This window comes from Hylobates moloch, unplaced genomic scaffold, assembly GCF_009828535.3.
Source record: "Hylobates moloch isolate HMO894 unplaced genomic scaffold, HMol_V3 SCAFFOLD_12, whole genome shotgun sequence".
NCBI lineage: Eukaryota > Metazoa > Chordata > Mammalia > Primates > Hylobatidae > Hylobates > Hylobates moloch.
In genome coordinates this window covers 23505836-23531570 of record NW_026652287.1, presented here as the reverse complement: position 1 = coordinate 23531570, position 25735 = coordinate 23505836, and the positions used below count along the sequence as shown (strand labels likewise).

Here is a 25735-nt window from a genome sequence, read left to right as displayed (position 1 = left end):
GTGCCTTTTACAAATCCAAACAATGCTGGAAGACCGCTATAGTTATTTCCATTTTGTGGATTTGGATGCCACAGCCCCGACAGGGTCAGTCACTCTCAAGCTAGGAGTTGAGTCAGTGACGGGGCCAGTGAAGGACATGGGCAAGTGGTGGCTGGCCCAGAGACCATCGCACCTAGTAGATTGAGAGCTGTGATATATAAGCTGAGAAAGGCCAGCCTCACCTCCCTTCTTTAAAAAGTACAAAAAGCCCTGAAAATAGTTGTGAGGTAAAGTGTGGCTAAGGGTTTGGAGTTAGACCTGTGCGTAAGGCCCCAGCCCTACCACTTAGTAGCTGTGTCCAGGGCCAACAGCCTCACCTCCCTCACAGGGCTCCCTAGCTCTGAGTAAACACTCCAAACACTCAAATTATGATGATTTGAGAATGCTCCCGAAGTCTCAAACTATCTTCTCTTTGGAAACTGTTTCCAGCTCTAATGGCAGACAGCATGACTAAGAAATAAAGGCAGGAGCCATCCTGATCTAGAATGAGACTCCAGATTAGGCAACAAAAGCTCTGAACCTTTTCAGAGCCCACCCCACTCCAAAGGTCAGTCAACCTAATAGTAGGCAAGGCCCTTGGGGGAACAGTTTTGGCAGCATTCGTGTCCTTGAGCCCAAGTTACAGTGAACTGAGGACACAAGGCAGTGGACCAGAAACCGCCCCCCCCCCGCCCCCCCCCACAGCAAACCTCTCTAGGGAGGACTCTCCCCGCTGTTGCTACTGGAATCCTGCTTTTTTTTGAGATGGAGTTTTGCTCTTATTGCTCAGGCTACAGCACAACAGCACGATCTAAGCTCACCGCAACGTCTGCCTCCCAGGTTCAAGCAATTCTCCTGCCTCAGCCACCCGAGTAGCTGGGATTACAGGCATGCACCACCACACCTAGCTAATTTTGTATTTTTAGTAGAGATGGGGTTTCACCATGTTGGTCAGGCTGGTCTTGAACTCCTGACCTCAGGTGATCCTTCTGCCTCGGCCTCCCAAAGTGCTGGGATTACAGGCGTGAGCCACCGCGCCCGGCTAATATTTTGTATTTTTAGTACAGACGGGATTTCTCCATGTTGGTCAGGCTGGTCTTGAACTCCCGACCTCAAGTGATCCATCTGCCTCAGCCTCCCAAAGTGCTGAGATTATAGGCATGAGCCACCATGCCTGGCCAGGATCCTGCTTTTTGACTTGTTTCAAAGGTTTGATTTCATTACTAATGAAGCTGGGGAGGTGAGGCAGGAGACAGCAAAATTGGTTACATGAAACAGGCAATGAATACTTGAGATACTGGCTAGGGATCTGACTCAATCAGAAGTTTATTCCAGTTAAATGGTCAGTCTCTCTTCTCTCCATCTCACCTGAATATAATGTTGCTGATTCTAAACAGTGGCTCTCCAGTTGTTGACAATCGAAATCAGCTGGGAGCTCAAAACTCCTGACACCTAGGTCCTACCATGAAAATTCTGATGTAATTGGTCTGGGATGTGGACTAGGCAACAGAATTTTTAAAACTCCCCCAGCAGATTTTAAAGCCCACCAAGATTACAGCCCACTATTCTAAAAAGCACTGTACCCCTTATTTAAGCTACCATTAACTCCACAGTCTTGGCCCAGTGAATTCCTGACCTGACACATAAAAACAAACCAAAACACCATAAACCAAAGCCAGCCCCGGCTTCACAGCTTCAGAGCCACAGGGAGGAAGCAACTGTACGCATGCATGAAAATACAAAAATCAGCTGAAGGGGGAAAATCATCGACTAGAAAGGAGGCTCAGGCAAGTACAGTAGGAAAAAACGCACCAAATCCCTGACCCCACGTTTTCTATATGCTTCTCTGTAGAAGTCTTGTGTGCCTGTGTGTGTGTTAAGGAAAACTGGATAGTCTTGGCAAACCTGGATTGCAATCCAGTTCCACCATTTCCTTCATGAAATTCAAGCAATTTAACCCAAGTCTCAGTTTTCTAACTTGTAAAATGGAGTGTTAAAGCCATAATCTTCAAAACCCTCAGAGAATGAATGCTAAAGTATTTGGCACCTAGTCCTTTGTGTAGTTTCCTTTGGGCCTCTCAAACTTTGGGATCAGTGGTTCCCAACCCTGGCTACTAGAATCACCTGGATGTGCTTAAAAAACATGATGCTAGGCCAGGCACAGTGGCTCACACCCATAATCCCAGCACTTTGGGAGGCTGAGGCAGGAGGACTACTTGAGCCCAGGAATTCGAGACCAGCCTGAGCAACATAAGACCCAATCTCCACAAAAAAAAATCAAAAAAATTAACCAGTCATGGTGGCACACACCTGTAGTCCCAGCTACTCGGGAGACTGTGGTGGGAGGATTGCTTGAGGCAGGGAAGGTGAGGCTTTAGTGAGCTGAGATCACACCATCGCACTCTCCAGCCTGGGCGACACAGCAAGACCCTGTCTCAAAAAAACAAAAACTCACACACCTGTGCTTGCCTGGGCTACACCCCAGATCAATTAATCAGTATCTTAGAGATGCAGAGGGGTGGCTGATCAGTCACTAGTGTTTAAAAAGCTCTTTGAGGGATTCGGATGTGGGACCAGGGCTTACTGCCACCTAGCTAAGGTGTTTAACCAGCTTTATCTAAGAGTTGCCAGGGATGTGAAGCAAAGCATCACCTCAGGGGATTCCTACAGCAAAGTTTAAGAAACACTGTATTGAGGCTTGTTATAAAACCTTCCCAAACTGAGGGCGTTTCTACAACTCAGAAAAGTCTGCTGTTACATTTCAACTAAACTAAGTCACATAATTGCAGCATTTTACATCCAAAATTTGCTTATAAGACAGCTACAGCCAATTTCAACTGTTCCATCAAATGACATTCTCTTCCTGTTTTTAATACACAAACTCTTGGCCTATTTCTCTCAATGTTCTAGTGAGAAAGATATTTATCATCAACCCTACTTTTTAGGGGAGAAAACTAGGAATCACACCTATAAGAGCCCTCTGACTCCCAACTCCTATGCCCCTTTCATTACACAGTCCAAACCAAGAAATCATTAGTCTAATCCCTTGCAGGACTTGTTAAAACAGAAAGATGGGCTCCAACCCAAGAATGTCTGATTCAGTAGTCTGTGATAGGGCTCGAAAATTCAGCCATTTTGAATAAGTTACCAGGTGTTGCTGCTGGTGGGACCAGAGATTGAGAACCACTGGTTTAGGCTGCCTTCTTCCCCTCCGCTGGTACTTATTTTGCACAAAATGGAGCAGACTAGTCAAAGTCAGATACAGGATAACTGATTTTTCTTCAGCAGCGTCACTGGGACTGATTTTCCCTTAAGACTGCACTTTCCAGGGACGTGACAAACAAGCAAGCAAATAGAAAGAAGATCTGGGCCAATCTTTGGTCATCTTTACCCAGGGACAATGAGCTATTCAGGGAACAGACCCTTGAGGATCCCAAGCAGACAAACCCCACAGCTGAGAGACAGATCTTGAAACATCCTCCGCTCCTTAGACGTGGTCACCTCTGGCCTCAATGGAAGTTACAGATAGGTACCCAGGCGCCAGCTGAGGCACTGAACTCCGTGGCGCAGGTATCCTAACCTCAGGCCCCTGGCATCTCTCCCCAGAATTCCAAGCACTGAACGCACATCCGCCTGCTGGTCTCCCTCGATTTCTTTCCCCCACTGGCCCGTGTGTTCAGACGCACCTGGGAGCCCCTTCCCCACTTCCTGAAAACCCAGCGACTCCAGCCACAACCTCCAAAACCCCAAACGCTCCGCCCCAAGGAATCCTACCTCACCTTCTCATAACCTGCCCATTCTCTTTCATAATCCTCCAAATCCTCATTTTCCACCCCCAAACGTCCGTTTTCAATTGACATCTCTTTGTTCTCGCAATCACCAACTCCCATCTCCAACCAGCACTCAGGACTCATTCGGAGACACCCCCTTCCTCATGCACACACGTATCTACTTCCCAAGTCCAAAAGTGCTTCCCGGATTCCTAACTGCCAGGGAGCCTCCCCACCACCACCACCCCTAATTCTCCACCCAAAGCCCTTCCCCCACCCCCGGTCTTTCCCCCAACCAATCCCCTAAATGCCTCTCCACTATCGCGACTGCCCCTCATCGCACCCCCTCCTCTCTGTCCCTTCTTATACTCTGCTGCTGCCCAGCTCCCTCGGCCGCCCTCAGCCCCTAGTCGGTGGGCACCGCCCTCCCTACCATGAAAAGTCGGAGGACGCAGGAGTCTCCAAACCCGGACTGAGAGAGGCAGGAAACACCCAGCTCACGCCAGCCGGGGGCGGAGGCGGGGCCGGAGCGATAACTTCCGCTGTCCGCACCCCACTTCCGCCCCGCAGAGGGCAACGTCTTAAACCGTCCGTTGTGCGCCTAGGGGCCAGTTTTCTTTCCAGCCTCCCCGGCCGGAATGGGTTCCAGCTTCTCTCGGCTGGGTAGGGCATTTATCCCACTTCCGCTATTTCAGCTGCCAGAGGGGAGGCAAGGTGTGGGGAAGTTTTCCTTCCCGGGCGAAGAAGCTCTGCGGAACTGTCATTTTCCGGAACTGGATGCTTGCTTTCTGGCGGAGTTCTGAAAGCGAACACCCCGGGGCAAAATGGCGGTTGTGCGTCGGCTGCTGCCCCGGGTCTGGCAGAACTCGGGTGTTTTGGGCTGAGACAGTGGCAGCTGCGGCCCCGACCCCGAGTGCGGGGACCTCCAGCGAATAAAGGTCGGCCTGCGAGTAGCGAGTGACAACTGGGTCTTCAGTTCTCCGAGTGGTGGGGCTGGGGACTTTGAGGGAGGTGGCTGTAGGGCACAGTCCCTGCCTGGCCAGGTCGGAGGAACAAGTGCTGGGATCTGGTTTGTATGCTCCAGGGGCTCTCTCCGCGGCCCTTTCCACCTCTTTTCACTTTTGGGACGGTAGGCCTTTATAAACGGACTAATGCTGGGTGATTTGTTCCTGTGGTTGTTGATGCCGAGGAAAGACGCCGGGCCCCAGGACTCACCTAAACTGGAGTTCGAATACTGTTCGCTCGCTCTGTGACCTTGGGTGAGTTCCCTCACCTCTCTGAACCTCAGTTTCCTTCTGTGTAAATGGAGTAATTAGCTGGTTTCACAGAGGGTGTGAATACGTTTTAGTACGATGCCTGACACCTAGTTCTGAATAAAGAAAAACTTGGTCGTAATTTGACTCCAGCTCAGCCCCCAGGCAATCTTGCACTCTCAACTTCTCTTTGCTTTGCCATTGTGTGAACGGGGGAGCCCTGGATCTTGTTTGTTTTACTTAGTAATAAATAACTGCTTTGGATATAGATGGATTCAGATTCAAAAGCATTCACCTAGATAGTCTGTAGCTTTCAATAAATAATAGCTGTTAGTATGAATAGTCTCTTTAAGTCCTGTCTCCTATTCTTTAAATAGAAATTAGATTATTGAGGCTGGCCACGGTGGCTCACGCCTGTAGTAATCCTAGCACTTTGGGAGGCCGAGGCCGGCGGATCACCTGAGGTCAGAAGTTCAAGACCAGCGTGGCCAACATGGTGAAACCCCATCTCTACTAAAAATACAAAAATTAGCCGGGAATGGTGGCGGGCGCCTTTAATCCCAGCTACTTGGGAGGCTGAAGCAGAAGAATCACTTGAACCTGGGAGGCGGAGGTTGCAGTGAGCAGAGTTCGTGCCGCTGCACTCCAGCCTGGGCAACAAAGTGAGACTCCGTCTCAAAAAAAAACAAAAGATTATCGAGACCTGATAGAGCTGTTGAAAAGACAAGTTGGTTAAATATCTGTACAGTGTCTGATACACCGTCTGCCCAGAGCAAATGGTGGTGGTCATTAAACCTGGTGGCCCAGCTTTTCCTACTGTACAGGGAAAATCCTCTTGGCTTAGTCAGCAGTTGGTATTTATGATGCTTCAGCTTTGGAAATACAGAGGTAAGACAAGAGTCTGAATCCTGCCTCTTAGTTATTACAGCCTTGACTCTGCCACATACTAATGGTCTAGACTGGACTAGATGAGATCATGAATGATCTTCTCATAGGACTCCTGTCCTTATTAGATGAGATCACTTATAAAGGACTTGACACATAATGGGTACTCATTTACTTTTTTAAATGATCTCGGTTATCACCAACCTCTTATTTTCTAATCTTTCTACCTATATGATTCTTGTTTCCCTAACTAGATTGCAAGCTTCATAAGGACAATACAATAAAGCTCACTTACATGCTACATGCTTTTAGATATCCCATGTTAATATTTTCCCATTTAATCCTAATCACAATGTTGTGATGACTAAATTGAGGTACAAGAAGGATAAATGTTGCATTTAATCCTTTCAGCAACCCTAGGACATAGACACTATTATTACCCTCGATTTACACATAAGGAAACTGAGGCCTAGAGAGGATAAGTAACTTGGCCAAATGTCAGATAGAATGAGTACTAAAAAGAACCAAGGCCCGCTTTCTCTGATGCAAGACTTTTTCTGCTGTGCACAGCCTTTTCTTTGGTTCTCCATGGCATTTAGCAAAATAAGTACTTAATAAACACTTGATTGTGTGTTTCATTAATTGATGAACTATATAAGGTATACACTATATATATACTATACACAGGTATACACTGCAGGTGGAGAAGGTATATAGGAAAAGATGAGAAAAACGGTAAAGTGTAGGCTATTATGTGGTATGAACAGAAATCAACCAATAACATTGCTGAAGGGATGATAATCTCAAGAAAGGGGATGAGAGTAATTTCTTATCCTGGGAGGCCCCCTGGGAGAAGTGAAAGTTTTAGGATCGTCTTACAGTACTTAGGTACAGTTTGCATGCAACTTTGTTTTTCTTTTAGGAAGAGGTTCCCTCTTCCCCTTCTAATTCCATGGACCGTCTGCCATTGAGGCACTGTCTGCATGTCATGGAGGGAGCATATCATTGTGCTGGTGGCTTGGGCCCTGCTCTTTTGCAGCCCTGAGGAGCTTGAATCTGTTACTCACTCTAAACAACAGGGCCAGGAGTTCATAGCCCAAGGGACAGGACTGGTGAATCTTAGTGCACTTAAGATAGGAAAAAGGTTAATGGGTGAGAAATGTCAGACTGCCAGCATTATTTCCTACCCAGAGAACCTTAGTACCTTTTCAGGTGGGAGCCTCTGCTGAAGAGTTGTTTTTTTTTTTTTTTTTAATCCTTGTGTTTATAAAAATAATACACCAGTTAGACTTATTGACTATACACTCTACAATGTGCACTCAAGTACCTCCATAGGTACCTGATACACATCATCACATTTAGTCCTCATTATCAACCTCTAAGCCAATTAATAGATGAAGATGGAAAGACTCAGGGCCAAGTATGGTGGCTCACACCTGTAATCCCAACATTCTGGGAGGCCAAGGCAGGAGGATCTCTTGAGCCAAGGAGTTTGAGACCACCAACCTGGGCAACATAGCGAGACCCCACCTCTACAAAAAATTTAAAAACTAGCCAGATGTGGTGGTGTGTACCTGTGGTCCCAGCTACTTGAGAAGCTGAGGTGGGAGAATCGCTTGAGCCTGGGAGGTAGAAGCTGCAGTGAACCATGACTGCACCACTGCACTCCAGCGTGGATGACAGAGCGAGACCCTGCCTTAAAAAAAAAAAAAAAGACTTAGACATTCTCCCTATAGTATGTGGCAGAGCTAGGGACTGGCTCCAACTCCGGGTGACTCCCAAAGCCCGTGTGCCCCTCACTGTGCAGTGCTGCTTCACCATGTGCATGCTGTGGAAAATTTAGAAAATACAGACCAATTAAGGAAAATTTCCCACAGTTTCAGTACCTCAAAACAGCCACTGGTAACATGTTGGCATAGTTCATGCTGGTTTTGTATGTGTGTGTGTGCATTTTTCTTTAGGTAATTGGGATCTTATTGGTCCACAGGCAGCCCTTTATTCACTTCTAAGGCATAAACATTTTTCCATATCATTAAAAATGTCAGACACCCTGAGGCAGGAGAATGGCATGAACCCGGGAGGCGAAGCTTGCAGTGAGCCAACATCACGCCACTGCACTCCAGCCTGGGCAACAAAGCGAGACTCCGTCTCAAAAAAAAAAAAAAAAATGTCAAACATGGCCGGGCACAGTGGCTCACACCTGTAATCCCAACTGAGATAAGGTGTGGTGGCACACACCTGTAATCCCAGCCACTTGGGAGGCTGAAGCAGGAGAATCGCTTGAACCTGGGAGCAGAGGTTGTAGTGAGCTGAAATTATGCCACTGCACTCCAACCTCAGCAACAGTGAGACTATCTCAAAAAAAAAAAAAAAGGAAAATGTCAAATATAATTTTCAATAGCTCTTTAACATTCCATGACCTCTAAGTTATTTTGCTTCCCATCACAGCTTTAATTCAGCAACAACTTTGGGATTTATTTTCAACATATTCCCTTTAAACTGTGAAGATTGAAGAGATACAGTATAACATTTAGATGAGACATTAAATAAAGGGACCCAGTGGTGTTTTTAAAAAAACCATTGGCATTGTAGTTATTATTTTTACTCAGTGAGGAAGATGTATGATACCACGCCTATAAAATCTAACCCTAAGTCTGGATTTTTTTCTTCTGCTTCTGCCAGAAAAAAATAACAAGCTTTTCTGAAGAGAAGCTGTTCTTAGCCACGAGTCCTGTGCAAGATCACTAATGATTACCTGGCATTTCTGCGACACAGGCAGGTCCTCAGGTGAGATCTCCAGACTTTACCGCTGGGGCAGGAAGAGTAAATGATTCCGAAGATGGCTACCTTTTCTCTCCAAGCCTTTTATAGGTTGATGCAAAAGTAATTCCGACTTAGTGTTTTTTTAAAAAAGTTGAAAACCACAATTACTTTTGTATCAACCTAATACCTTCCCTCCTGTGGTCAAGTGGGCTCTGTTAGTTTGTTTCAAGGATTACTGATGATGTTTGACAGATCACTGTTGAGAAGGAGTCACAGAGGTCCCTTGACATGTTCATGTGGTGGGAGGCTAGCACCAACTTTTTTTTTATTATAAAAGGGTATTATTTTATTGTCCTTATTAATACTAATAATAGAGCACACTTATTAAATGCCTTTCAGTAACATGTAATTCATTTAATACCTCTAGGAGATAATATTATTAAGTCCAATGTTTATTTTAATAATTTTTAAATTTCTTTGTATGGACGTAGGGGGTACAGGTTTCTTGTATGCATATGTTATATAATGGTGGAGTCTGGGCTTTTACCTGAATGGTGAACATTGTACCAATAAATAATTGTTCAATCCTTACCCCTGTCCCATCTCCCACCTTTTGGAGTCTCCATTGTCTTATTCCACTCTGTTTGTCCATGTGGGCCCATTGTTTCGCTCCCACTTCTAAGTGAGGTCATGCAGTATTTACCTGTCCGTTTCAGAGTTATTTCACTTAGGATAGATGGCCCCTAGTTCTAGCCATCCATCTTTTTACTCTGGATGATATTTTCACGTGGGTGCTACTTTGAGTAAAGTAGCCTGGTAGAGAGATTGTTTTCTGGAAGTCTGGATTTCTGAATACTTCATTTCAGTGTTTTTAACTGGGCTGATTGTACATTTTGTATAGAATCGCAAAGTCATCAAGCATCTAAAGAAATCATCTCGGTATGGGAGCCTCCGTGGGTCAATGCTGTGTGCTTTAGGCTGCTAGCAAAAGCCGTTCACAGTTACTGGTGATTTAGATAAAAACTGAGTATATAATTTAGAGCTTCTCTTCAGAAAAGCGCCTGTTAGTGGACAGGACCAGTTCTGCAGTAAAGTCTTCACTGGTTCTTGGCAGGATGGTAACTGTAAGGAGAGTGGAATAAGCTATACATAAAACCAAATATCTTCAATGTAATGGACTCTCTTGCATTCTGAAGTGTGTACCTTTTGCTTTGTTAATGTTAAAATGGCCCTTTCTTTTTTGTGTGCTGTCAAAAAGTATGCACTGGTAAATATTTGTTTAGTGAATGGATGAATACAATGATGATGACAGCAAATAATCATGTTTGATTTTTCCCTCGAGTCCTTACTTGGCAAAATAAAAGCTGACTTCTCAGTTTTGGTTTCCCAAATACTATGGATTACTCCAGAAAATTCAAGTATCTGGGAATCTTTGACCTATAGGATACCTGGTTTGAATTAGAGCTTTATGGGTGGAACTGATTCATTCTTTGTTCATTCGTAAAACTGGGCCTGCCCTTATCCTATGCCAGGTGCTGTGCTCTTTCCCTTAAGAAAATGTGATTATTTAATATAGGATGTAGCATCCCTGGTCTTGGTGAGTTGCATGAAAGCCTATAGGAGGTCGGGACTTGTGCCGGAGAGCTGTTAGCACTTTGGAGGGTGTTGACAGGTCCTGAGTATCTCTGCTGCCCAGGTCCCTGCCCACCCTCTGCTCTTGAGCCCCTTTCTACGTGTGTTTTTCACACAACAATCTACAACACCTACTTGCCCATTTTCCTTGCAGGGTTTGTGCAAGTTTGCAAACATGTTCACCTTGTCTCAGACCTCGAGAGCATGGTTCATCGATAGAGCCCGTCAGGCACGAGAAGAAAGGCTTGTGCAGAAGGAGCGGGAGCGGGCAGCTGTCGTGATCCAGGCCCATGTCCGGAGTTTTCTCTGTCGGAGTCGACTGCAGAGAGATATCAGGTAAGGGCTAGGATCTCCCTAGCACATGCTTCTCTGGCTCCCAATTAATAGCAGATACATGAGTTTTTTCCTAGAGTGCTTAAAAAGCCTTCCAGGTCCTACAAGCTCTTAATTTAAAATGTCTTTTTTTGCCCTTTCCTTTCTAGGAGAGAGATTGATGACTTTTTTAAAGCAGATGACCCTGAGTCCACTAAAAGAAGTGCACTTTGTATTTTTAAGATTGCCAGGAAACTGCTGTTCTTATTCAGGATCAAAGAGGATAATGAGGTAAAACGATAATAGCAAACATGTATAATACTTCCATATGTCAGATCTTTTGTAATTATTGATATTAACTCAGTTCTTATAGCAGCTTTATGAGGTAATTACTGTCACCCTCACATCCTGTCCCTTTTGTTTTCTTGGGACCTGTTTTGGAGGGATTATGCCCAGTGCTTTTAGGAATCTTTTCACATTGACCGTTATAAGCACAAGTTGAACTCAGATGCATGCAAGAGCCAGGAAGTTTAGGTAAATGAGTAAAAAAATATATGAGATAAAACATAATACAAAATACAAATCATATTAAACGGTAACTGACAGGCAGCAGTGGTGAGGACATCAAAGGGAGTAGCAGGGTCTGTGGCCTGCCGCATCCACGGGGAGCAGCTACTACACAGCTCGGTGGTGGATTCATACTCTGATTTTTTTTTTTGAGACGAAGTCTCGCTCTGTCACCAGGCTGGCATGCAGTGGCGCGATCTCAGCTCACTGCCAATCTTCACCTCCCGGGTTCAAGCAATTCTCTGGCCTCAGCCTCCCTAGTAGCTGGAACTATAGGCGCGTGCCACCACGCCCAGCTAATTTTTGTATATTTAGTAGAGATGGTGTTTCACCATCTTGGCCAGGATGGTCTCAATCTCTTAACCTTGTGATCCACCCGCCTCAGCCTCCCAAAGTGCTGGGATTGCAGGCATGAGCCACTGCACCCAGCCTCTGATTTTTTTTTTTTTTTTTTAAAGAGATGCCAAAGATCTGAGTCTTTATGCTCGATGTTCATTCGTTCATTCATTTTCTGAGACAGGGTCTCACTGTTTCCCAGGCTGGAGTGCAGTAGCACTATCACAGCTCACCTCCCAAGGCTCAAACGATTCTTCCACCTCAACCTCCTGAGTAGCTGCGACTGCAGGTGTATGCCACCATGCACAGCAAATTTTTGTATTTTTTGTAGAGATAGGGTTTTACCATATTGCCCAGGCTTGTCTCAAACTCCTGGACTCAAGTGATCCACCTGCCTCAGCCTCCCAAAGTGCTGGGATTACAGGCGTGAGCCACCATCAATGTTCTAATTTGTAAATCTTGGCAATCAATTTGAAATTTTTTAAATATCCTGCAAATCATACAAAAGGTGCCATTTTGCACCTTAGGGATTAGAATGATCAGCCTGAAAAATATAATCCTAGAAAAGCAGCTAGTTACCTGTAATAGTACTAACAATGCCACTGAGGCATGTCCCCATGTTACCAGCTGTTAGACGTTTGCTATTACTAAGCTTCACATTGTGCCAACCCTCTCTAGGCACTGGGCCCTTGGGAGGAAACAGGATGGGCAAGATCTCTACGCTCATGGAGCTCATAGCCCAGCAAGAGAAGGAGGACTATGCAGGCAGTGAACACATGATTACGTAGATGAGGACAGACAAGCTGGAGGAGGTGACCCTCATCTTACAGAGAAGGAAACTGCAGCTCAGCGTGATAGGGCAGCCTGCCCAATATCACGTGGTTTAAGGGTGGATCCAGGATTGGTGTAGCCAAAATGGAACCGTTTTCTAGTTTCCACTTTTCTTCCTTTGGCATTACAGGATAAAAGTGATGATACAGCAGCCTTTGGCTACTGTCTGTGAGGCAAAAGTCAGTATCCATGGTGCTTAAGAAACGGTAAACTGGTGAACACAGTCGAGGAGACAGCAGCAGACCTGCAGGAATCCAAGTCCAGTTTGCCAGATTGATACAGTTTTTTGAAAGAAGCCTCAATTTGGATTTTTATGTGAAATATACCAGTTTCTAAAACATTTCTATAGGGCTCCTCCAGCTCTTGGACCACCAGATGGAGAACCCTTTAGTCTTTATGATCTTCAGTGTCCTCATCTGTAGGAAGGAACTGCATGTGATTATGTGTGAATCACCTGGCATAATACCTGCACGTGCCAGGTACCCGCTGAAGGCTTATTTTCTTTGTTTTCACTTTTTGATGGGTTGTGGGAATGTATAATCCCCAGTGTGTCTCTTTGCAGAGATTTGAGAAGTTGTGTCGCAGCATCCTGAGCAGCATGGATGCTGAGAATGAGCCTAAGGTAAGTGGACGGGAGCCGCAGTGTCCCCCACAAGCTCTTAAGGGCCAGCCTACTGGGCTCTGAAAGTTCCTGTTGAATGTTAGGCCCAATTCACACACAAATTCAAATAAGTAGTGGATGGAAAACACTACCAAAGTACAAATGATTCCTTAGTTTTTTCATGATCCAAGTAGCTACATTCTGCTCTTGCCACAACACAGGATAGTAAATTTTCTTAATAGGCTATTTTGTCTTTGCATTTAGTGTTAAAATAAGTCCTGTTTACAGCTTATTCATCCATTCAGGTACACTGCTTTATCTGGCACTGGACCTAACTAATAGGTCCAGTTCCAACAGTTAGAGCATATGTGATATGATCTCTATAATAGCCCATGACATTCCTCTTTTTCTCACCTATAGGTGTGGTATGTGTCCCTGGCTTGTTCTAAGGACCTCACCCTCCTTTGGATTAAACAGATCAAGAGCATTCTGTGGTACTGCTGTGATTTTCTCAAGCAGCTCAAGGTAAAAAAAAAAAAAAAAAAAAAAAAGGCAAAACCAGAAACAGTAAGTATGTCATTTTCACCTGTAGACTTTAGTCTGTATTTTCAGAGTCCCTATCAACCAGAGTTGCTAGTTGAGCCACTGTTCTGAAAGAGAGGAATTTCGATGCTGTTATCAATATGAGCCCTCCTTTGGTGTGTGTTGGACCCTTAACCCGCTTGCCACGCCACAGCCTCCATGCCAGGGAATCTGTCACTTTCCTTCCCGTTCATTTAATGTAATCGGTACTTCATGATCTACATTATTACACTAGTCAGGCCTCTTGTTAAAAGTACAGAAGCCCAAAGTGAGCACAGCTAGTATCACCTACCGGTTAAGCAAGGAAGAGAACGTTGTGCTCTAGAATATATTCAGTAATGTGGCAGTTGGGGTAAGGAGAGCCAGGGGGTTCTGGATTCTCCCTCTCATTCTTTTCTCTCATCCCTGCTCCCTTTTGGGGTCACCTTGTCCTTTCCTGCTGTAACGATGGCAACCAGCAGTTTTGACTTTGTATTCTTACTCTGTCTTGACCAACGGGAGGAGAGGCCTCCCGACCAGTTCAACAATCCCGGTTTCTTGTAGGTCCAGTGGAATCCTGTGTTCATCTCTGAACCAGTCACAGTGGCAAGAGGAAAGGGGTACTGCCACCGGCCCAGCCTGGTCCTGTGTTCCCCTACCCCCTTCAGTGTTCTGAAAAGGATGGACGGGGGTGTGAGCAGACATATACAGGGGCCTCTTCCATTTGCATATAGGGAGAGAGAGGTTTCAGGGACAAAGGCTTGGCAAGGACACAGATAGCAGCTCAGTAATGGAACGAAAGTCCCTGGACCGCCCCCGGCCCCAATAATAATCCATTCCCAGCCATCCCTCTTTGGGTGCTCAGGAATGGCTCTTGCCACGCCTGGCTTGTCAGGTGAGACATGGCTCAGGGCAGGGTTTCCACACTATGTTCTTCGGAGCCCTAGGAGTCCACCAGAATGCCTTAGGGCCAAGTGGGCAGGGTATTTCCCTACCTGCACGCGAGCCAGGCAGATCCTTGCTTATCTGCTCTCTGTGTGTACATTCCACAACAGACTGCTCTTTGAGGAGAGGCTCTTCTATTTTGGACAAACAAAAAAAGTTTATGCAAAGAAACAGACGTCAGGAGAAAAAGGGCCCTGACTCTGGAGCCAGGAATATGTGAAATTCAGTCCTGATTCCGCTGTTCATTTCCCACGTGGCCTTGAACAAGCTGCTTCCCCTCTCTTACTGTTGATGAGCTTAGAGGTTTGAACTCAGTGGTCTCCAAGGTTGTCTCCGAGGTCCCTTCCAGGTGGACCTGCTATAGGGTCTGTGGGCCTAGAAAGCAGTAAGGCCTTTTGCTTGACTTACACTTGGTGAAACAATGAACTGTCATCAAAATTAGAACAGCAGCCAACATTACATGGAGTTATCTATGTGCCAGACACTGTTCTTAGTGCATCGTACGCATTAATCCATTTATTTCTCACAACAACCCTATGAGGAAAGCAGTGTTACTATTTCTGGTCAACAGATGAGGAAACTGAGGCACAGAGAGGTTAAGAAACTTGCCTAAGCTCACGCAGCTAGTAAGTGGTGAAGTCAGAAGGCTGAGCCCAGAGTCCCAGTCATGCTCAATTGCATTTCTGCTCTGTTGCTGCAGAGTTCAGACAGACAGGCAGGCATGTGTACATACAGCAAACCAGCCCTGGTCATCTTGTTTCCTAGGGATTCTCAATTCTCTATTCCCAAGAATATATGATTCCATGGTCAGGCACTAGAGTGCCAAATTCCCTGTTATTTAACTCCTGGAGTGGTCACTGCCCAAGAGAAAAAGAATTAAGACTGACTTATAATCCTGACTCAGTGATTCCAGGCTGAGTGCCCGTAGACCAGTTGTAAAGTGAACACTTCACTGTCTGGAATCAGAGGACATGTGTCTCAATCTTGCTGTGTTTATTGTTTCCAGCCTGAAATCCTGCAGGACTCCCGACTCATCACCCTGTACCTCACAATGCTTGTCACCTTCACAGACACTTCAACGTGGAAAATTCTTCGGGGAAAAGGTCTGTGGGACTTGCTTCAAAATGTTCTTTAACCAACGTTTCCAGAGAGCTCGGGGACCTTTTTTCCTTTGCAAGAAGCATTTTTGCCACAAGCCTCAGGGAAGGCCCTGAGACCATACAAATGAGGATGCCCTTGGCACTGACCATCAGACTGCATCGCAGTATCCAGAATCCATTCAGCATTGTGTGTTGTACTCGACCCTTCTTTGAATTTACGTTTAAAGACATGGTTCTTCTGATTTTAATTTTTATAATTCCCACAGTGCCTTAGCCTCCAAGTGATAACATTCACTTAAGCCTTGTCATTTTACTTGGAAAATCATTAGGTTGTGAGTAATTCTATTTTGCCTGTAAAATTTGCATTATAAACTGCTTCCTTCCCTGGTAAGTGTCGTTAGCCCCATGTGTTTCATATTGTCATTTCATTCATCTGTTCAACAAGTAGCCCATACATGCCAGATGCCTCTAGGCGCTGAAGACAGAGATAAGCAAAACAGAAAGGGGCATTGCCCTCCAGGGACTTCAGGTGCTCCCTTCCTCACAGAACTTAAAGTCCAATGAGGAAAACAGGCATTAAATAGATGTCGCTCATAGATATAAAATGACAATAATGTGGTAAGTGCTTGGAAGGAAGCATGCAAGAGAAATGAGAGTGTCCAGTAGGGTGGGGGGGCCTTGCTTGGTCTGGGGCTCTCGCTTTCCTGAAGAAGTGGTGTGTGAGCTGAGAGCTGGAGAGAGAGCTAGTATTCACAGAGCGAAGAGCAGGGATGAAACGGAAAGCAGGGGAAACTGTATGCAGAGGCTCCAGGTCAGCAAGGAGGGTTTATTTCAGGCATGACCCTGGCCTCTTGGGGGGAACCCAAAAATTGTTGAGTTCTGGGCCCTGCCGGGAAGCTCATGTCCCATTGAGGAGAGTAGGCATCCCCCTGGAGAAGACAGTGCCAGGCCCTAGGAGGGAATTAGAAAAGGTGCTACAGGAGCTCAGAGGCCAGAGATGTCACTTCTGGCTAGGGGTGTGAGAGGACCCATCACCCAAGAGGTGACACTTGAGCCAGGCCTTCCAGGAGAGAGAGAGTGTTCCAGATATGCATTCCCTCCCTGTGCTCTGGCACCAGGCCTAAGGGAAAAGGGAGGCAAGCCAGGGGGTATCTCATTTCTTAGGGCCTCGGATGTGGGACACAATTTCCTGTCCCACATAAACAGGTCACATTATGGCAAGAGACTTTTTTGTTCTCACTGTTTTCTTTCTTTAGGTGAAAGTCTTCGACCAGCGATGAACCACATTTGTGCAAATATAATGGGACATCTCAACCAGCATGGATTTTATTCTGTGCTGCAGGTCTGTGAGTCCTGCCCCCCAATGTGCGACTTCTCCACTCTCCAACACTTGCACTTGGATTTTTACATTTGCGTTCAGCATACCTGGTGCCCTCCTCAGAAATGCTTTTCATAGGAAGAGCTTGATGCCCGCTGTCCTCTTCTTCCTTCTCCTGCCTTGTCTCACTTGTGGGTCAGGTAAAGGGAGGACAGTGGTGCTGGGATCCCTTGAATGCTCTACATTTTTGGCTACAAGGGTAATCCAGTCTTTTGACATTTAAACTCTGGAAGGAGACCTCAGGGCTTGTTCCCTCAGATTCCTTCTTGGTTGATGCCTAGAATCGTATTTCTAGCTCTGTGTCCTCAAACAGCCCTTTCCACTTTGTACCTTGTTGTGCCAGATCATACCTCTAGGGAATTGTTAAGAAAGCCTGATTGCTGTTTAAAGGTACTGTGGAATTCTTGAGTTTGAGAAGTAATGTTGACTTTGCCCTTCCTTCTCCCTAGTGCTGTGATGGGCTGTTTCCTGATTTGGTTTCATATGTTCCTCACAACAACCCTGTGAGGTGGTCTGTTGGCAGAAGCTGGTATGACTGGCAGTTGTCTCGCTAGAGGAACCTTCTACTTCACACCATAATTAAACGGCTTCTAAAATAATATGGTGTCTTTAAATTTTAAGTCTGGCATTATTTTTATTAGCTGTTTTTTTAACTTTATTATTAAAGAATTTCTAACCATAATATTTAGAGAAGGAGTGGTAGAGTTAACCTCGTTACCCAACACTTTCTTCCCTTTCCTTTTATAAAAACACTGCATACGGTTTTGTTTGTTTGTTTGTTTTTTAAGAGACAGGGTTGCTCTGTCACCCAGGCTGGCCTCAAGGAATCCTCCTGCCTCAGCCTCCTGAGCTGGGACTCTAGGCACAAGCCACCATGCCTGGCTCACGATACAGTTTTTTTTATCTGAAGCACTCAGTTTACTTTTTTGCTTTTTTATGTACAAATGAATATAAAGTTGGTATCATCGTCTGACCCATTAAAACGTTCTTTTCAGATATTGTTAACCCGTGGCCTGGCAAGACCCCGTCCTTGTCTATCCAAAGGCACTTTAACAGCAGCCTTTTCTCTAGCGTTACGGTGAGTAAGAAACCATAGCTGAGGTGTTGGCATGTTCTTGAATGCTTCCTCCTCTTGGTTTTTCTTTCTCTCGTTACTGGTGTTAGATATAGACTTGCCCACTTTGTCAGAATTTACGGGAAGCATTGTTCTTAATGAAAGTGAACACGTTTGTGACTGCTCAAACTTTTTCTTAATCTTCAGTCTTGAATATTTCTTAATCTTCAGCCCTGAATATTATTGCATTGTGATCTTTGGAAACTATTCAAAATGAATTTCTTTTATCTAAAAGAGGCCAAGATGCAATCATATTTTCTTTTGAAGTTTTAATTGACTAAACAAAAAACCTAGGAGCCAGAAGAAGCCCAGCAAAGGGCAGGGTGAGAGGATTAAGGCAATAATGTGAACACGCATGTAAAATGTTAGAATTTGGAGGACCAGAGAAGAGGTGATATTTGCCTTCACTTAGTTTGGAGATGTCAAGTACTGAAGAAGCTAAGTAATTCCTTATGGAAATTATACCTGCAATTCTGAGAATTGCCAAATATAAAACACTATGCTTGTTCATAGGTCCAGAACATGTTTAAACTGTTGAGGGGAACACTAGCTTGGGGAGATGTTAATAAAAGATCCTGGAAGGAAGAGTGTCATGGTGGAACCAGCTTGGTGAAAGCTGCCTGCTCTGCCCCCATCTATGGATCTATAGTACACCTTCATGCTGAGAGCTCTGAGAAGTCCTGCTATGCTAGCAGGACCCCATGGGCTTATTTAACCCGGGGTTGGCCCAAATACATCTGAGCATGGACTACCCCTGCCTTGTTTTTTGGATGCCGTTGATATCCCATGAAATCATTTTCCATGGAAAACCTATTTGGAAAATGATGGGCTAGAGCATGGATTGGCCAAATTTTCTGGAAAGAGCCGGATAAATATTTTCAACTCTATGGGCCATACAGCCTCTGTCACAACCACTCTGCCATTGCATCTTGAAAGCAGCCGTAGATTGTACGTACACAAATGAGCATGACTGTGTTCCAGTAAAACTTTATTTACAAAAATAGGCCATAGTTTATAAACACCTGGTCTAGACTGTGCTTTCCACTAACCACTAGCCACAGGGGGCTGTTTAAATGAAAATTCGTTTAAGTTAAATAAAATGAAGAATTCACTTCCTCAGTTGCATTAGCCACATTTCAGATGCTCAGCGGCCACATGTAACTAGTGGCAATTGGTGTGGGACAGCACAAATATAGAAAACTTCCAGCATCACAGAAAGTTCTGTTGGACAGGGCTGACCTAGAGCAGGTCTGTCCAATGGAAATATAGTTAGAGCCACATTTAAAAAGCCAAAAGAGGCCAGGCGCGGTGGCCCATGCCTGTAATCCCAGCACTTTGGGAGACCGAGGTGGGTAGATCATTTTGACCTCAGGAGTTCAAGACCAGCCTGGGCAACATGGCCAAACCTTGTCTCTACCAAAAATACAAACATTAGCTGGGCATGGTGGCGTGCGCCTGTGGTTCCAGCTACTCAGGAGTCTGAGGTGGGAGGATCACTGGAGCCAGGGAAGTCAAGGCTGCAGCTAGCCATGATTGAGCTTCTCCAGCCTGGATGACAGAGTGATACCTGGTCTCAAAAAAAAAAAGTCAAAATAAAAGGGAAATTTAGTATAATGATATGTTTTTATTTAAATTAATATATCCAAAATGTTATTTTACATGTAATCAATATTTTTAAATTATTTTAAAATTAAATAATGTGTTACATTTTTCTCTTCATGCCAAGTCTTCAAAACTGGTATGTACTTAGAGCACGTCTGAATTTGGACCAGCCACATTTTTAAGTGCTCAGTAGCCACATATAGCCAGTGGCTACCATATTAGACCACATGCCTCTAGAGGCTAGACCCTCACACAGAAGAACAGGATGTAACCGGTTATGCTATCATTAGTTACGGAAGTATCTTAACTAATTATCTAATCAACAATTGTGCCTTCATTTCATACTTTTAGAGAAGTTACGTGAGTTGTATTTAATAAGCCCTAATGTCTAGATACAAATAAGTTTTCCCAGAAGCCTAAGAAACAGATTCACTGCAGCTGTCCCTACCCAAGTCACCTTGTGGGGCAGCTCTTTCCAGCAGCATTGCCCACTGTCCTCTGGCAGACACAGTGAAGGTCAGCACACTGAGGCCTAAACTCTCAAGCTCAGGAGCAGCTCTGCCTCCCCCTCCACCTCCAGAGACACAAGCTCTAGGAGCACCTCACCTTTCTTTCCTGTCCAGCATCCCTCCCCTGTCCCGGTGTGGTTATAATTCACATATGATTCACCAACATGCTCACATCCAGTCATTCTACCACACTTAAATTCTCCTTTAAGAATATAACCAGCAGCCATCCTTGTAGTTTTTCTTCTCTGTATGTATTAGATTCCATTGAATCACTTGTTAAGGCCAGGCTACTCTAAAGCCTTTTTCCCAAATAGTACTTTTCCCCTCTGAATGTTTGTATATAATTGAACACAATCAGGACCTTTTAAAATAAGATATCAGTGGTTTCATCATGTAGGAATATAGTGAAAGTCTATAAAATCATCAGTGGTGTGCCAAGACGTGATCACTAAATCCTGAAATATGAATAGCTAACATTCATGGGCCACACATTGTTCTAAAACTTTTACACATGTTAACTGACTCCTCACCACATTCTCTTATCTCCATTTTATTTATTTATTTGTGAGACAAGGTCATGCTTTGCCATCAAGAGTGGAGTGCAGTGGCATGATCAGAGCTCACTGCAGCCTCAAACTCCCGGGCTCAAGCCATCCTCCCACCTCAGCCTTCCATGTAGCTAGGAATACAGGCAGATGCCCAGCTAATTTTTTTATTTTTAAAATTTTTGTAGAGACAGGGTCTCACTATATTGCCCAGGCTGGTCTCAAATTCCTGGCCTCAAGCAATCCTCACACCTCAGCCTCTCAAAAAGTGCTGGGATTATAGGAGTGAGCCACCACACCTGGCTTTTCTCCATTTTATAGATAAGGAAGCTAAGGCCCAGAGAAGTTAAACTGTTTTCTCTTGGTCACACAGCAGGGAGTGGCCAGGCCAGAAACTAAACCCAGGCTATTTAACTCCAGAGCTCATACTCTTTCTTCTTATTCTTTGTACTTGCCTGACATGTTGGACACATTTTTGTATTCTAAGAATAATATATATATTTTTTAGTAAATAGCACTTGAGAACCTTCCCAAACTTGCCCTGTTCATCACACTGCCATGGCATTGATTATCTGGACCCCTAGTTTGCAGGCACTTAGTCATGTACCCACTAGCCGTGGCTTCTGTTTTTCCCCATATGCCTGCCCAGCTCCCTGGTTGTACTCTGAGCTCTCTGTTAGCAGGGACTGTGTGTCAGTCATACCTCTTTTGTTTATCCTTCTGCCCAACCCCCCACCATGTCTAGCCCTGTTAAACATTCAAGTAAGCAGTTCACTTAGAGACTTTGTCACCCAGGGGTACTTAAATGCAACAGCTACAGGTGGGCTAAAGAAAGATTCTGTTGACCTCATGCTGGGGAAATCGGTAATAAGAAATTGAGGGAGTTGTAGGAGTGTTTGCAGTGTGTGTGGTTTTTTGAGTCTGGCCTCATGCAGACTAAAAAGATCACACCCCTCCAAACATTGAGGCAGCCCTGCAGTCCTATAATGCTTCCACTGATACGTCGCTTCCGTCAGTCAGGCCAAGTTACTTAGGGATATGGCCCAGGATGGAATCCATAGGTTTCTATGAGAACCCTTAGAGAATGCCACAGCCGTTTGTGCCCTTATAACGATGCAGTCCTTTCCTTGCAAATGCGAAGTGACTGGTTGTAGTTTTAGCAGCATTCTCTGTGGTTTGCTTTTCTTCTGTTTAGGGAATTGTGCTCTTCTGTTTTAAACTTCTTTCTAACCTGCAGAAAATAACATGGTTCTCTTTTCATGTGCCCCACTCAGATCAGAGAGGTTAGCTCAGTTGGTTAGCCTCACCTAGACAAGTGGTGAACATAGGTACTGATATTTTCAGCATTTCAGCCTCATAAAACATCCTTGTCCCAAAAGTGGTACTCTTGAAAGTGAAAGTATATAGTGTGAATTCTGAGAGCCTAAATACCACTAACACCTCTGCTCATTGCTATTGGAGCACGTTAGCTAGAAGAAACCTTTTTTTCCCCCTCTGTAAGTTGTTCTCTTACCTTTTTTTCTGCATGACCTCTGAGTGATTTTTTAAAATAACTTTATTGAAGTCTAATTCACATCTCATACACTTTATTCATTTAAAGCATACCATTCCCTGGCGTTTAGTATGTTCACAGAGTTGTGCAACCATCACCTGCTGAGACCAGCTTGGTCAGGGAGACCCTAACCCAGTGGCACTAGAGGAATTAAAGACACACACACACAGAAATATAGAGGTATGGTGTAGGAAATCAGGGGTCTCACAGCCTTCAGAGCTGAGAGCCTTGAACAGAGATTTACCCACATATTTATTGACAGCAAGCCAGTGATAAGCATTGTTTCTATAGATTATAGATTAACTAAAAGTATTCCTCATGGGGAAACAAAGGGATGGGCCAAAATAAAGGGATGGGCTCTGGCTAGTTATCTGCAGCAGGAGCAAGTCCTTAAGGCACAGATCGCTCATGCTATTGTTTGTGGTTTAAGAACTCCTTTAAGCAGTTTTCCGCCCTGGGTGGGCCAGGTGTTGCTTGCTCTCATTCTGGTAAACCTACAGCCTTCCAGCCGTGGGCATCATGGCCATCATGAACATGTCACAATGCTGCAGAGATTTTGTTTATGGCCAGTTTTGGGGCCAGTTTATGGCCAGATTTTGGGGGCCTATTCCCAAAAATCACCACAATAATTGCATAATATTTTATCACCCTGAAAAGAAACCTAATAACCATTAGCAGTCACTCCCTTTTCCCCTCTCCCCAGAACCCCTGGCAACAACTATCTACTTTCTATCTCTTTGGATTTGCCTGTTCTGGACATCTCACATGAATGGAATCACATCACATGTGGTCTTTTGCTACCGGCTTTTTTCACTTTGCATAATATAATCAGAGTTCATCCATGTTGTATCATGGATCAGTACTTCATGCATTTTATGGCCAAATAATATTCCATTATATGGCTATACCACATTTGAGTTGTTTTTACTTTTTGGCTATTATAAATAGTGCTGCTGTGAACCTTTATGTACAAGTTTTTGTGTAGACGTGTTTTCATTTCTCTTGTGCATATTCCTGGGAGTAGACTTCCCTGGGTCATGTGGTAACTCCATGCTTAACCTTTTGAAGAATTGCCAAATTATTTTCCAGAGTGCCTGCGCTATTTTACATTCCCAGGAGCAGTGTTGTGTGAGGGCTCCAGTTTCTCCACATCCTTGCCACCACTTCTTATCTGTCTTTTTTTATTTAGCCATCCCAGTGGGTGTGCAGGGGTATCTCACTGTTGTTTTGATTTACAATTCACTGGTAGTTAGTGATGTTGAACATCTTTTCATGTGCTTATTAACCATTTGTATATCTTCTTTGGAGAAGTGTATGTTTAGATCCTTCGTCTACTTTTTAATTGGATGTTTCATCTTTTATGAGAGTTGTGAGTTCTTTATATGCTCTAGATACAAGTCCCTTTTCAGACAAGTGATCTGCAGGTGTTTCCTTCTGTTCCATGGGTTGTCTTTTCACTTTCTTGATAGTGTCTTTTGAATCACAAAACTTTTAAACTTTGAAGAAGCACAGCTTACCTGTTTTTTTCTTTTGACTCTTGTGCTTTTAGTGTGATAACCTCAGAAATCATTGCCTAACCTGAAATCTCAAAGCTTTACTCCTGTGTTTTCTTCTAAGAATTTTATAGTTTTAGTTATAAAACTAGCATTTAGGTCTGTGGCTCATTTCATTATTTTTTATATATGATGTGGGATAGGGATCATTATTTTATCTAATAGTATTTATCTTTTTTTGATTATGGAAGCAATACATGCTTATTGTAGAAAACCTAGATAAAGCAGAAAAACATAAAAAAGAAAAAAAATTTCTCATGATTCTACAACCGGAGATACATTGTTAACTTTATCTGTCCTCAATCTTTTAAAAATGTATCTATATTTGTGTTTATATTTCCGAAACATTATACAATATATATACTTATATATAGTATATATACTATAGGTACACTATATATGTATGTATTGTATATCTATAGTGTATATATACTTTTAAATAAACTGCTTAACTGAATTATGAGTTATTGGTGAATTATCACAGAGTGAACACAACTGGGTAAGCACCACCCAATAGAGAAATCGATTATACCAGCACTCCAAAACCCCCCTTTTTTCCCTCCCTCCCCATCACAAACTCCTTCCTCTTCCATGTATATAGTTTTTCATCTTGCCTTTTTTTAAAGTTCGTTATAGCAGAGCATTCTCTCATGTCAGTAAAATTTCAAAACTGGTTTTTCATAGCTGCACAGTATGGCATCAGCAACTGTACCATCACTGACTTGCCCATTTCCCTAGTGTGCGTCCCCAGTTTCAGCCTTCAGTCTTCTCAGAAATCCCATGCAGAATAATTTCCAGGAATTTGAGCACGTTGGTGGGGTTGTGCTTTTGTTCTGGATGCACACAGAGACCTGTCTGAATGAGCGGATCTATCTGTGTCTAGCCCTGTGATTGCTGCACAGTTCTCAGACAATCTGATTCGGCCGTTCCTCATCCACATCATGTCTGTGCCTGCTCTGGTGACTCATCTCAGCACAGTGACCCCTGAGGTAAGCAGGCTCTGTGAGTTCCCCGCGAAAACCCAATTGTGTTTTTGTTTTTCTTCTTAGACATTAGAAAGTAAAATGGCTTCTTTGCTTATTTCCACACCTCCCTTTAATTATTCTTTGGGACCAGTGGCCGTGATAGACACACTTGTGTTAGTAGCCCAAAGAAGTGGGTTCTCGTCTGTCCATTTTCTTCTTGGTGTTTACTAGCACATCCCGCATAACCACGGGTGATCTGCAAGTGATCAAGTTCACTCTCTACAGGAAACTGTTCCTGGCAGTTTCTGATTTAACGGTCTGCCATTCTTTGCAGCGCCTCACTGTTTTAGAATCCCATGACATGCTTCGTAAATTCATCATATTTTTAAGAGACGAAGATCGATGCCGTGATGTGTGTGAAAGTTTAGAAGGATGCCATACACTTTGTCTAATGGGTAAGTCTCCGTAGCTGGAACTTGATTGTGTCCTGGCCATCAGGGAAAGCCCAAGTGTTTTGCCTGTCACTATTCTAGAGATTTGGTTGTTTTTTGTAATAATTGGAAGTGCTTACAATAAAAAACACATATTTAGATAGACAGTTAAAATAGACATGTAAATTAAAATCACATGGAAAATATACCAGCCTGGCAAACTAGTTAAGTGACTGTTAATGAACATTAGATGTCAGCCTTTAGCTTCCTGGCAGTCAAGGAAAAAGTGAAAATGTGGTGAATTGCCTGGATAATTCTCATCTCAAGAGAGAAGGGAGGGAGTAGTTAGGTGGGGCTTATATCAGAGCAGCGCCTGCTTTACCTATTTTACAGTGTTTTCATTGTAGATGGAAGAAAGGGTTTGTGAATAGAAGCATTTGAGGCAGAGGCACAGAATTCTCCTTGCCTACATTTATTTTAGTTAGGAAAAGCTTTTTTTTTTTTTTTGAAGA

General features: G+C 44.1%; 2 protein-coding genes across 14 annotated transcripts in view; one reads left to right on the top strand and one right to left on the bottom strand.

Moving 5' to 3' along the window:
• The window catches only part of KCTD10 (potassium channel tetramerization domain containing 10), a 78622-nt gene extending 74316 nt beyond the window's left edge, over positions 1-4306 (bottom strand). For 5 of the 9 annotated variants that reach the window (XR_009208954.1, XM_058425223.1, XM_058425222.1 and 2 more), the window contains exon 1: positions 3466-3599. Coding sequence is in view for 6 of the 9 variants with exons in the window: in XM_058425223.1 (XP_058281206.1) it covers positions 3466-3495 (30 nt within the window). In the remaining 3 variants the exon portion in view is untranslated. Of the gene's footprint in view, positions 1-3166; positions 3300-3465; positions 3600-4221 lie in introns of those variants that run through there. The other 4 variants (XM_032168753.2, XM_032168754.2, XM_058425226.1 and 1 more) reach the window with 3 other exon arrangements.
• A 133-nt stretch (positions 4307-4439) lies between these two features.
• The window catches only part of UBE3B (ubiquitin protein ligase E3B), a 60651-nt gene continuing 39355 nt past the window's right edge, over positions 4440-25735 (top strand). The window contains exons 1-12 of one of the 5 annotated variants that reach the window (XM_058425301.1): positions 4442-4726; positions 4922-5047; positions 8609-8713; positions 10476-10657; positions 10804-10924; positions 12930-12989; positions 13389-13493; positions 15481-15577; positions 16831-16916; positions 17948-18030; positions 24711-24816; positions 25127-25247. In XM_058425301.1, the coding sequence (XP_058281284.1) occupies positions 10497-10657; positions 10804-10924; positions 12930-12989; positions 13389-13493; positions 15481-15577; positions 16831-16916; positions 17948-18030; positions 24711-24816; positions 25127-25247 (940 nt within the window). In that variant the 5' untranslated portion in view covers positions 4442-4726; positions 4922-5047; positions 8609-8713; positions 10476-10496. The other 4 variants (XM_032168747.2, XM_058425302.1, XM_032168748.2 and 1 more) reach the window with 4 other exon arrangements.